We start from the raw sequence: 13,141 nt of genomic DNA, 5'->3' as shown, positions 1-13,141 counted from the left end.
CCTATTATAGATGGGATTTAGAGGCGCTGGAGAAGGTGCAAAATTGTTTTTACAAAGGTCAGACCAGAATGGAGGTTATAACCGGGAAGGATGAACAGGCAGGGCTCTTTTGTCTAGAAATGAGGGGGCGACCTGACAGAGGTCTTTAAAATTAAGAATGAGTTGGATAGGGTAGACGGAGAGAAGATGTTTCCACTTGTGGGGAAGACCAGCACTAGGGACCATCAATATCAGACAGTCACTAATAAACCCACTGGGGAATTCAGGAGTAACCTCTTCACCCGGAGAGCGGTGAGAATGTGGAACTCGCTGCCACAGGGAGGGGTTGAGGTGAATAGTATCGATGCATTTAAGGGGAAGCTGGATAAACACATGGGGGAGAAGGTAACAGAAGGATATGGTGATGGGGTGAGATGGAGAGGGTGGGAGGGGGCTGGTGTGGAGCATAAACCCTGGCACGGAGCGGTGGGGCCCAATGGCCTGTTTCTGTGCTGTTCATTCTATACCTTCCTCTCTGGACCGACTGCTTTTCTCCGTGGGTCACCTGGGCACTGCCACTGCACGTGCCCTCCTGCCAGTCCGTGACTCTGCCAGTCACCTTGCCTGAGCAGTGACATCTCGGCATGGCTCAAAATCACCAATCATGTCTCGCTGGGCTAAATGAGTTCTGCCCCGTTTATGGGAGTCTTAAACCGGGGTTACTTTCCCGAAAATATCTCTCAGGCCACAGGGGTTGGTGCGGAGTTGTGCTGCAGTACAGATAACTGATCCGTCAGGTTTGTGTGAGAGAGGAGGGGGCGCTGGGCTGCTGAAGTGATTTGTTCCCGTCCTTCCCCCGGATCATGTACACGCCTCCACGGTGACTCGCTGAATAGACTGAATCAACCCGAGTTTATATTCATGTCCTTGGGGCATTACATAAGAAATAGGAGCAGGAGTCGGCCATATGGCCCCTCGAGCCTGTTCCGCCATTTAGTACGATCACGGCTGATCTGATCATAGACTCAGCTCCACTTCCCCGCCCGCTCCCCATAACCCTTCACTCCCTTATCGCTCAAAAATCTGTATCTCCGCCTTAAATATATTCAATGACCCAGCCTCCACAGATTAACAACCCTCTGAGAGAAGAAATTCCTCCTCATCTCAGTTTTAAATGGGCGGCTCCTTATTCTGAGACTATGCCCCCAGTTTTATTTTCCCCTGTGAGTGGAAACATCCTCTCTGCATCCACCTTGTCAAGCCCCCTCATTATCTTAAGTTTCAAAAGATCACCTCTCATTCTTCTGCATTCCAATGAGTATAGGCCTAACCTACTCAACCTATCCTCAAGTCAAGCCCCTAATCTCCGGAATCAACCTAGTGAACCTTCTCTGAACAGCCTCCAATGCAAGTATATCCTTAAATACGGAGACCAAAACTGCACGCAGTACTCCAGGTGTGGCCTCACCAATACCCTGTACAGTTGTAGCAGGATTTCCCTGCTTTTATGCTCTCATCTCAGTCCTAAATGGCTGACCCCTTATCCTGAGACTGTGACCCCTGGTTCTAGACTCCCCAGCCCGGGGGAAACCGCCTCTCAGCATCTACCCTGTCAATCCCCCTCAGAATCTTGTGTGTTTCAATGAGATCGCCTTTTGTCGTTCCAAACTCCAGGGAGTATCGGCCCAATCTCTCCTTAGACGTCCCAGCACACTGATGGGTGGTTTTGTTGCTAACCACAGCAGCCAGTGAGTGCAAAGCAAGATCCCCGGAGAGTTTTCAAGACATTGTATAAATGAAACTCTGACTGTCTTTAACTGCCTGATGCCCATGTTTGTACACGTGGGCAGATATTGGACAAGCAGTCCAGAGGTAGGGAGTTCCAATTGCCCCACCAGGGCAAATTGTGAAATTGAAGATCGTGGCCCTGAAATTCCGCTCGGAGGTTTCCTTCAGACCAACAACTCCAACCCAAAATTTCTTTAGGAATGTACCTGATGGCCCGGAGGCCCATGGATTCCGATCGGAGGCCTTCTCTCCACGCGCTTCGCAGGACGCCCACGTCTTCTAGATATGGACGGAGAAGCTGGAGTCACGTGGACCTGGACAACCAATCATGGTGCAGTATTCTCATTGATGGTAATGGGAACTCCGATTTTACGAGTTCCCATTACTATCAACGAGAATAACCCCAAACACAACATCATAAATAAAATAGAAATACCACACACACTTAAAATTAATTGAAATGAAAGTTAATTAAATGTTTTAGAAAAAATATGTATTTTGGGGACTTTTTGTGTGTACTTTAATAGGGTTTAAAATAAATTTGTCTTAGTGGACAGGGTTTTTAACTATAAAAATATGTATTTAAATGTTATTTTTATATATTTTAAAACTTTTACACTGGTAAAAATAGGCTATGCACCAGCTTTTACCGACGTAAAATTTTCAAGGACATTTGCTGAGCAAGAGTTGGGCAAATAGCGCAATCTCACCCGCACAAGTGTCCTGTCTGCGGGGGTGCACAGGATTTGTCCAGAGGTATCTTGACAGATCAGAAAAGCCGGTTTTCAGCGCGTGCATATCACGTGCCTAAAACTGGCGCTAGCAAGGCCTCGTTGGGTCCCTACGTACTCCGTACGGACCCAGCAAGGCTGGAATTTCAGGACCAGTAAATCTGCTAATTGTGGGCTGGAACCAGATTAAAATCACCGTTTTTAAAAACTGCCGGATTGTCGCAAAAAGCCAACTGACTTTCATTTCCTCAGGACGTCCCAAAGCGCTTTACAGCCAATGAAGTGCTTTTTGGAGTGCAGTCACTGTTGTAATGTAGGAAACACAGCAGCCAATCTGCGCACAGCAAGCTCCCCCACACAGCAATGTGATAATGACCGGATAATTTGTTTTTTAAGTGATATTGGTTGAGGGATAAATATTGGCCCCAGGACACCGGGGTGAACTCCCTGCTCCTCTTCGACATAGTGGCCGCAAGATCTTTCACATCCACCTGAGAGAACATTTTGCCCGACGGATGAACTACTTGCTGTGGGACTGGAGTCATGTGTAGACCTGACTGGGTTGAGGTGGTGGGTTCTCTTCCCTTCCAGTAACAGTTTTTTGGGGGGGGTAAGCCGCCCCTTTACGGGGCTGTGTGGCCCATTCATTCGGCCCAATCTGCCCGCTCTCTGTCCCGTGCGGGTTTTTTCTTATTTAAAAGCCGGTGAGCAGGCTGTGCTAGGGCGGCAGAGCGCCACGTGACCGCACAGCTTGAAGGGAACATTGTCTGCCTTGCGTGTCTCGCAAGGCGCTGTTGGCCCGTAATGCTGTTGGGGTAACTGGGGGGCAGACAGTAATTGTCAGCTGTGCCAGCAACTCTCTCATCCCGAGAACCAGTATAACCAGACTAACTGTGTCAGGAGAGCGAGGGATAGACTGGATGCGGGGAGGGTGTTTCCCGGGGCTGGGAAGTCTAGAACAAGGGGTCACAGTCTCAGGATACGGGGTAAGAAATTTAGAACCGAGATGAGGAGAAATGTTTTCACTCAGAGGGTGGTGAACCTGTGGAATTCTCTACCACAGAAGGCTGTGGAGGCCAAGTCACTGAATATATTTAAGAGGTAGATAGATAGATTTCTAGACACAAAAGACATCAAGGGGTATGGAGAGAAAGCAGGAATATAGTGCTGAGATAGAGGATCAGCCATGATATTGAATGGCGGTGCAGGCTCGAATGGCCTACTCCTGCACCTATTGTCTGTTTCTATGAATGGTTGGTGGTCTGACTGAGTACATAATGATCTGTTTTACTGATTCTCTGCTTTAACCCCCTCCCTCTCCGGCAGACGCCATCATCAATGAGAATTACAGCTACCTGAAGCACTTCCTGGGGAAGCTGGCCCAGCCAGAGTACAGCCTACAGATCCAGGACTGGGACACGGCAGGAGCAGTCTTCTTCGACTACATCCGAGTCATGGAGACGGTGCGGGGAATCGGCGAGGTGAGCCCTGGCTGTGGGGGGGCAATGAAGAAAGAAAGACTTATACAGTGCTTTTCACCACCTCGGGACATCCCAAAACGCTTCACAGCCAATGAAGTCCTTTTTCAAGTGTAGTCACTGTCGTAATGTAGGAAACAAGGCAGCCAATTTGCGCACCGCAAGCTCCTATAAACAGCCATGTGATACTAACAACTTGCATTTATCCATCATCATAGACAGTCCCTCGGAATCGAGGAAGACTTGCTTCCACTCTTAGAATGAGTCCTTAGGTGGCTGAACAGTCCAATACGAGAGCCACAGTCCTTGTCACAGGTGGGACAGACAGCCGTTGAGGGAAAGGGTGGGTGGGACTGGTTTGCCGCACGCTCTTTCCGCTGCCTGCGCTTGATTTCTGCATGCTCTCGGCGACGAGGCATTTATATAACACCTTTAACATAGTAAATCGTCCAAATGTGCTTCACGGGAGCGGTTATCAGACAAAATTTGAACCGAGCCACATGAGATGACCAAAAGCTTGGCCAAAGAGGTTGGTTTTAAGGAGCATCTTAAAGGAGGGCAGAGAGGCGGAGAGGTTTAGGGAGGGAGTTCTAGAGCTTGGGGCCCAGGCAGCTGAAGCCACGGCCACCGATGGTGGAGCAGATAATGACCAGATAATCTGTCTGTGATTTTGATTGAGGGATAAATATTGGTCGGAACACCAGGGAGAACTGCCCTGTATGACTGGTATCGTCACGGTAAGCAGGCTTATTTGGTTTGGACAGTAAGCAGAAAATTTGACGTGAACAAATCGGTGCAGGCTGTCCTTAATTAGCCCACCGTCTGAGCAAGTGCAGCGGTCACTTTGCGCTCAGCAAGATCCCACCAGCGAGATTAATGGCTCGGTGTTTTTGGAGTTGGTGGGGTGGTGGTGGGAGTGTGAATACTGGCCAAGACGACGGATGACCTCCCAGATTCTCCAACTGGCTTTATGTCCATCCAAACTGGCCCTCGGTTCGACATCCATTGGGGAAGATATGGCACCTCTGACACATCACTAGAAACGTTCGGGGTAGAAAGTGGGCTCAAGGGCAGAGAAGAGATGTTGGTAGTTAATGGTTAGAAAGAAAAGAAAGGCTTGCATTTATATAGCGACTTTCACGACCTCGGGATGTCCCAAAGCGCTTTACAGCCAATGAAGTATTTTTTGAAGTGTGGTCACTGTTGTAATGTGGGAAACGCGGTGGTCAGTTTACGCACAGCAAGCTCCCACACCCGATTTCCAATCCAGAGAGTCCTGCTTTAAAACAAAAATGCTCCAGTATGAAGGGCAGGGATGGGGTTTGATTGCGATGTGCTAAAACCGCCTATTTCCACCTCTAACATCGCCCGTCACTGCCCCTGCCTCAGCTTATCCGCTGCTGAAATCCTCATCCGTGCCTTTGTTACCTCTAGACCTGACTATTCCGACTCACTCCTGGCTGGTCTCCCACATTCTACCCTACGTAAACTAGAGGTGATCCAAAACTCGGCTGCCCCATGTCCTAACCCGCACCGAGTCCCGTTCACCCATCACCCCCTGTGCCCCGTGTCCTAACGCGCACCGAGTCCCGTTCACCCATCACCCCCTGTGCTCACTGCCCCGTGTCCTAACTCGCACCGAGTCCCGTTCACCCATCACCCCTTGTGCCCCGTGTCCTAACTCGCTCCGAGTCCCATTCACCCATCACCCCCTGTGCCCCGTGTCCTACATTGGCTCCCGGTTAAGCAATGCTTCGATTTCAAAATTCTCATCCTTATTTTCAGATCTCTCCATGGCCCTCGCCCCTCCCTATCTCTGTAATCTCCTCCAGCCCCGCAACCCCCCGAGATATCTGCACTCCTCTAATTCTGCCTTCCTGACCATCCCTGATTATAATCGCCCCACCATCGGTGGCCGTGCCTTCTGTTGCCTGGGCCCCAAGCTCTGGAACGCCCTCGCTAAACCTCTCCATCTCTCTAGCTCTCTTTCCTCCTTCAAGACGCTCCATAAAACTGACCTCTTTGACCAAGCTCTCGGTCACCTGTCCTAATTTCTCCTTGTGTGGCTCAGTTTATCTCCTAATACTCCTGTGAAGCGCCATGGGATGTTTCACTATGTTAAAGGCGCTATAAAAATACAAGTTGTTGTTCCTTGTAGTTGAATCGCCTGCCTGTGCTTGTACAAAAACCAATTGAGCAAGGTGCTAGAGAGAGAGATTTCACACCTATGGGTTCGGTGCAGTGCTGTGGTGGGCTTGTGATCACGGAAGGGCCTGTGTGAGCTGTAAAAACTCTGGAGCCTCCTCCACCCAGTGGTGGGAAATGTACGGGAGCATTTCAATTTAGTGCACAGGGCCCACGGGGTCACCAGGTCTTCCTCGCCTCTTGGCCTCATCCACAGTGTCCTCGTCCACCAGCTGAACTGTTTCAGTTGTGAGACGAGTTGCATCATCTCTTCAATCACTGAGACGGTTACATCAGCACTGTGCACAGTTTTGGTGGTCTTATCTAAGGAAGGATATACTTACCTTGGAGGGGGTGCAACAAAGGTTCACTCGATTGATTCCTGGGATGAGAGGGTTGTCCTATGAGCAGAGATTGAGTAGATTGGGCCGATACTCACTGGAGTTTACATCGAAACATAGAAAATATGTGCAGGAGTAGGCCATTCGGCCCTTCGAGCCTGCACCACCATTCAATAAGATCATGGCTGATCATTCACCTCAGTACCCTTTTCCTGCTTTCTCTCCATTACCCCTTGATCCCTTTAGCCGTAAGGGCCACATCTAACTCCCTCTTGAACTGGCATCAACAACTCTCTGCGGTAGGGAATTCCACAGGTTAACAACTGAGTGAAGAAGTTTCTCCTCATCTCAGTCCTGAATGGCTTACCCCTTAACCTTAGACTGTGACCCCTGGTTCTGGACTTCCCCAACATCGGGAACATTCTTCCCGCATCTAACCTGTCCAATCCTGTCAGAATTTTATATGTTTCTATGAGATCCCCTCTCATTCTTCTTAATTCCAGTGAATACAGGCCCAGTCGATCCAGTCCTGCCATCCTGGGAATCAGTAGAAGAATGAGGGGTGATCTCATTGAACAAACAAGATTCTGAGGGGGATTGACAGGGTAGATGCAGGGAGGATGTTTCCCCCGGGCTGGAGTCTCGAGAACCAGGGGTCACAGTCTCAGGAAAAGGGGTCGGCCATTGTGATGAGTTGGAATTTCTTCACTCAGAGGGTGGTGAATCTTTGGAATTCTCTGCCCCAGAGGGCTGTGGATACTCAGTCGTTGAGTATATTCAAGGCTGGAATTGATAGATTTTTGGACTCTTTGGGAAATGGGGATCGGGCGGGAAAGTGGAGTTGAGATCAAAGATCAGCCATGATCTTATTGAATGGCGGAGCAGGCTCGAGGGACCGAATGGCCGACTCCTGCTTCAAATTCTTGTGTTCTGATATCACCACTTCAGTCAGTGAGACCGTTACATCACCGCTGCATGGGCAGGAGGGGTTCTGTCTGTGCCATTTGCCGGTTTGAGCTCCCCGGCGGGTTACCGTCCCCACTCAATCCAGGAGAGATCCTTGCCGACGCTGCCCGGCTCGGTGCCCTCCCCCGATCGCATCCTCCAGGAAGACCCCCGGGAATGGGGCCCGTTTCCAGGCAGGCCCAGTGAGCAAGCGTGGTGCGCCAGAGAGCTAACTGTATTATGTATTGTGTGCTTTGCAGGTGGAGAATCCGACCTACGAGCTGGAGAGAATACACACCGAGGTTATGTCCCTGTGCAGCCGCATCGAGCACATTGAGTGTCTGTCGGCCAAGGATCGCCTGGCTCAGTCTGGTACAGCTTGACATCTTTACTGGCTCCTTTCCCGCTCTCATTAAGAACATAAGAAATAGGAGCAGGAGTAGGCCATACGGCCCCTCGAGCCTCCTCCGCCATTTAATACGATCGCGGCTGATCCAATCATTAACTCAGCTCCACTTCCCTGCCCCTTCCCCAAAATGCCTTAATCCCTTATCGGTTAATATTCTTGTATGAGAACATAACCAAGAGAGACTTGTATTTCCGCAGCCTCCCCAAGCACTTTACAGGCAACGAAGTACTTTTGAAGTGTAGTCACTGTTGTAAAGTGACAGTTAATTTGCACACAGCAAGCTCCCACAAACAGCAATGTGATAACCAGATAATATTTTTTTTTAAGTGATGTTGATTGAGGGACAAATATTGGTCCCAGGACACCGGGGAGAATTCCCCTGCTCTTCAAAGTAGTGCCAGGGGATCTTTTACATCGACCTGAGAGAGCAGACTTGGTCTACCATCTCAGCTGAAAGACCGGCACCGCCCTCAGCACTGCCCCTCCGACAGTGCGGCGCTCCCTCAGCACTGCCCCTCCGACAGTGCGGCGCTCCCTCAGCACTGCCCCTCCGACAGTGCGGCGCTCCCTCAGCACTGCCCCTCCGACAGTGCGGCGCTCCCTCAGCACTGCCCCTCCGACAGTGCGGCGCTCCCTCAGCACTGCCCCTCCGACAGTGCGGCGCTCCCTCAGCACTGCCCCTCCGACAGTGCGGCGCTCCCTCAGCACTGCCCCTCCGACAGTGCGGCGCTCCCTCAGCACTGCCCCTCCGACAGTGCGGCGCTCCCTCAGCACTGCCCCTCCGACAGTGCGGCGCTCCCTCAGCACTGCCCCTCCGACAGTGCGGCGCTCCCTCAGCACCGCCCCTCCGACAGTGCGGCGCTCCCTCAGCACCGCCCCTCCGACAGTGCGGCGCTCCCTCAGCACCGCCCCTCCGACAGTGCGGCGCTCCCTCAGCACCGCCCCTCCGACAGTGCGGCGCTCCCTCAGCACCGCCCCTCCGACAGTGCGGCGCTCCCTCGGTGCTGCAAATGTTAATCTTTAGTTTGTGCTCATGTCCCTGGGGAGGGAGTTGAACCCACGACCTTCTGACTCGAGGAGAGAGTGGTGCCCACTGAGCAAAGACAATCACAGTCTGGTATCGAAGGTTCCCAATCACCCCCTCGTCCTCGGTCGCCGATGGTTTGATTGGGTCCAAATTGGGATTTTTACCAGTGTAATTCCATGTGTGAAAATGGAAATTCAGTCTTTCTGTTCAATTGTAAATGTTAATCGCCTGCATTGTGCGCGCTTACTGTCAATGTTCATTGACCCCCCTCCCCAGCATCCACAGCCTGGCTCTAATTTTAAGGTGACTCCCCCTTGTTCTGGACTCCTCCCCCCCCGCCCACCGGAGGGAATAATTTCTCTCTCTACCCAGTCAACTCCTTTAATCGTCTTAAACACCTCGATTAGATCATCCTTTAATCTTCTAAACTCGAGGGAATACAAGTTTATGCAATTTGTCCTCATAATTTAACCCTTTACGCCCCCCCCCCCAATCATTCTAGTGAATCCAACACGTCTTTCCTGAGGGTTGATTCCTGGAACTGCGCACTCGTTGCTGGAATGAACGGGGTGGGGAGCGGAGACTGGGGTCAGACTGGCCGTGGGTCTGACAGCAGTGTTCTTTGGGAAAGGGAGATGGTTCCCCCTTCTCTCCCAATTACTCACTGCGGGTGCACAAGTCCCGCAAAACTTGGGTGGGCGTTTGGGTGTGCAGCTGCAGACTTGCGTGTGTTTGCCAAGGGATGGCGGCGCTGTGTGGATGCCCCGACGGGCTTCGTTGTACCATAGGCTCCACCACCCTACACGCAGTCGTATGCATCTGAGCGCCGTGCCACAGGGCACAGGAGGAGACCAAACATTCTGCCCACCTTGCATGGCCCAACTCTTTGAATGAACCATCCAATTAATCCTACTGGGCCCCAGCGCTCCGTGCCGGGGTCTATGCTCCACACCAGCCCCCTCCCACCCTCTCCATCTCCCCCATCACCATATCCCTCTATTCCTGTCTCCCCCATGGGTTTATCCAGCTTCCCCTTAAATGCATCGATACTATTCGCCTCAACCCCTCCCTGTGGCAGCGAGTTCCACATTCTCACCGCTCTCTGGGTAAAGAGATTCCTCCTGAATTCCCCAGTGGATTTATTAGTGACTGTCTGATATTGATGGCCCCTAGTTCTGGTCTCCTCCACAAGTGGAAACATCTTCTCTACGTTTACCCGATCGAACTCTTAATTTTAAAGACGCCCATTAGCTCACTAGAGAAAAGCCTCAGTCAGTTCAGCCTTTCGGTCTAACACCTCCGTTCTAGTACCACAGAATCAGAGAAATCTACAGCACGGGAGGAGGCCATTCGGCCCATCGTGTCCGTGCCGGCCGACAAAGAGCTCCCCAGCCTAATCCCACTTTCCAGCTTTCGGTCTATAGCCCTGTAGGTTACCGCACTTGAGGAGCACATCCAAGTACTGTTTAAATGTGGTGAGGGTTCCAGACCCCCACCACCCTCTGGTGAAGATATTTCCCCTCAAATCATTCTTGAATGGAGACATAAGAAAATAAGATAAGAAATAGGAGCAGGAGTCGGCCATACGGCCCCTCAAGCCTGCTCCGCCATTCAATAAGATCACGGCTGAGCTGTTCACGGACTCAGCTCCACTTCCCCGCCCGCTCCCCATAACCCTTTACTCCCTGAGCGCTCAAAAATCTGTCTATCTCCGCCTTAAATATATTCAATGACCCAGTCTCCACAGCTCTCTGGGGCAGAGAATTGCACAGATTTACAACCCTCTGAGAGAAGAAATTCCTCCTTGTTTCCTTTTTAAATGCGACGGGCATTGTGCGGACAAGGCTGGGGAGAGGGATGGGCTGTGATTGTCACTGTAGTTGTGGTGTCTCGGCGCCCTTGCTTCAGCGCATTGTTTCTGACCTGTGATCTCTCCCTCCCTCCCTCCCCAGACATGGCCAAGCAGATCGCTAACATGCTGCGCACAGTGCTGGGGCTGCAGCACAGCGCGGAATCACCCGGGGACCGAGCCCCCAGCCTCCAGCACGTCCCTCTGCGTCTGCTCGCCCCCTACATCCGCAAGCTGCCCATGCCCGAGGACTACGCCCTGGAGGAGCTTCGCAGCCTGACCCAGACCTACCTGCGGGAGCTGATTGTTGGCCCGTAGCCCCCCTCCCCCGCCCCCCCCCCCCGACCCGCCAAGAGGGAGGGGGCAACACTTCTCCGCACAGTCCGGCTCCGCCAGAACTCTTCCCCCTTCGAGCAAAAAAGCTCCCCTGGGAGCGCCGAGTGGAGAAGTCTCCCGCCAGATCCCGATTCTTCGGCAACCGCTGTTTAAAGACCTTTTTTTTTTTCTAAAAAGACCTCGAGGCAACTTTGGAGCAAGTGGGGATGTATCCTGGTTAATGGAACGCTACGAGGTGCCGTGAGGCATGTTTGGTGGGACTTGCCTATCTTTTTTTTAAATTTAATAATTCTGTTCTAAGTTAAGTGATTATACAAGACAAGCAGTGACCCCCGACCTCCCAGCTTGTCTACACTGGGGGCTGATTGGCTTAAATCCACCCGGTTAAACAAGATGGTGATCGAGAGAGGGGGGGGTCAAACTGACAATAAACCTGTTTTTTAAATGGTGTTTTTGCGCTGGTGCGAGATGTGACTGTGTTGTACGTGGGCGCACAGTGACGCCAAGATGGAGGATCCCTCTGTTAGACGGCGTCCGTGGCTAGGTGGCGCTAGCGAGCTGTCTGCCCGCGCAGTGACCGCGCCCCCTGGTGGGTCCCACAGGAACGAGGGCAGGGTGGGAGGGGGGAAAATGTGCTGCTTTGGGGCTTGGGTTTGCTCGTTTTAAATCGCAGCCCTGCCCTAGGAGTTTCCCCCCCGAAATGGGAGTCCCACCGATCGGATCCTTGGAGCTGTTCGGCCAGCGTAGTGTCTGTCTGTGTGTGTGTGTGCGTGTTTCAGCAGCGAGGCACTCTTGGCTGGCTCACGAATGTCTGTGGTGTGCACTTGGGCCGACCTGGAGGTTCTAATTGTGTCGTCCTGTTTGAACACGGCTCCCTCCGATTCCTTACCGTCGTGGTCTAATTTCCCCGGCAAGGACGAGAGGAACCGATTCCCCAGTCCGCTGTCCTACTGGGCTTCACTTTACAAGTAACACACACAAATCATTATTTCTTGTGCAGCCTCGAAGGTGGTTCCCTCCCGCCCCGCTGCCCCAATCGGATCGAGAGGTTCCCAATCTGGGCTCGCTCCCCAGCACCACAGTGGGCTCCTGAGTGCAGTATGTGTTGGGGGAAGGTGGGGGTGACGTAACCTGAACTATTCCCCAGTCAGTGTCTCGTACAATGCAGCAGCAGTCCCAGAGTGCAGGAAGCTCAACTCCTCTCTGCCCTCCCCGCCCCCTGTGTGGTTTGCCCCAGGGGGCAGAACGCAAGGCACTCTGGTGTATCTGTGATTGAGTCTGAGACAAGAATGTGGAGTTTTTTTTAAAACCGTTTGTATGAACGTCTCCCCCCAGGGAGGGAGAGGGAGATTGTGTGGGCTGTTGATAGTTGGGGCGGGGGGGGGGGGGGGCACTGGGATGGAACCACGGGGTGTTATGGGGCAGGAGGAATCAATCGCCTCTCCAGCGCGCAGAGTGGAGTTTGTGCCGGGCACCTTTAGGGAATCCAGGGCCAGTTAAATCCACACCATTTGTGCACAGAAGCCTTTTTGGGTCTAGCGCGGGTTTGAAAGTGAGCTTCTGAGTAATGCGTGTTAAACTGTTTGCACAAGCGCCCCGTGTCTCTCACTGCAGCCAGCGAGTGGTGTCGGACACTGATCTCCCCCACCCCAGGGGATGTTAGTGAGACCGGGGGGGGGGGGGGGGGGGGGAATTAAACATGTGGAGCATAGAGTTAGTTTGATCTACCTGTGTAGACTTTCCTGATTCATAATCCTCCTCACGCCAACCCAAATGAATCTTTTTAAGAAAATGGAAATGTAAGTAACCTGTCAAATAAGGATTATCTTTAGATGCGGGGTCCCTTTTCGCGGGGGGGGGGCGGAATTACAGTGGTCACCGGACCCTCCATCTGGTGCCCCCAAGCTACACCCCCCCCCCACCCCGGCGTGGCGATGGAGTCTGACTTTAGTAGCCCTTGGTTTTGGGGGGGGGGGGGGGCTTCCTGCTCCTGATGGCTGGCGGGCGATTTGAGCGAGGCGCTCTCCCCTTCCTGCTGACGGGCTCTTGGGCAGAGGGCGGTGATCGCCTGTGG

General features: G+C 52.4%; 1 protein-coding gene across 1 annotated transcript in view; it reads left to right on the top strand.

The window, feature by feature from the left end:
- nup98 (nucleoporin 98 and 96 precursor) overlaps nucleotides 1-12,756 on the top strand; it is a 131,632-nt gene extending 118,876 nt beyond the window's left edge. Inside the window, 3 exon segments of the mRNA XM_070892613.1 lie at nucleotides 3,825-3,979; nucleotides 7,707-7,818; nucleotides 10,835-12,756. Coding sequence (XP_070748714.1) covers nucleotides 3,825-3,979; nucleotides 7,707-7,818; nucleotides 10,835-11,049 — 482 coding nt within the window. The 3' untranslated portion in view covers nucleotides 11,050-12,756.
- The last annotated feature ends 385 nt before the right edge of the window (nucleotides 12,757-13,141 follow it).

The sequence above is a fragment of the Pristiophorus japonicus genome, chromosome 10 (assembly GCF_044704955.1).
Source record: "Pristiophorus japonicus isolate sPriJap1 chromosome 10, sPriJap1.hap1, whole genome shotgun sequence".
Classification (NCBI taxonomy): Eukaryota; Metazoa; Chordata; class Chondrichthyes; family Pristiophoridae; genus Pristiophorus; species Pristiophorus japonicus.
This window is presented reverse-complemented; position numbering and strand designations above follow the sequence as displayed.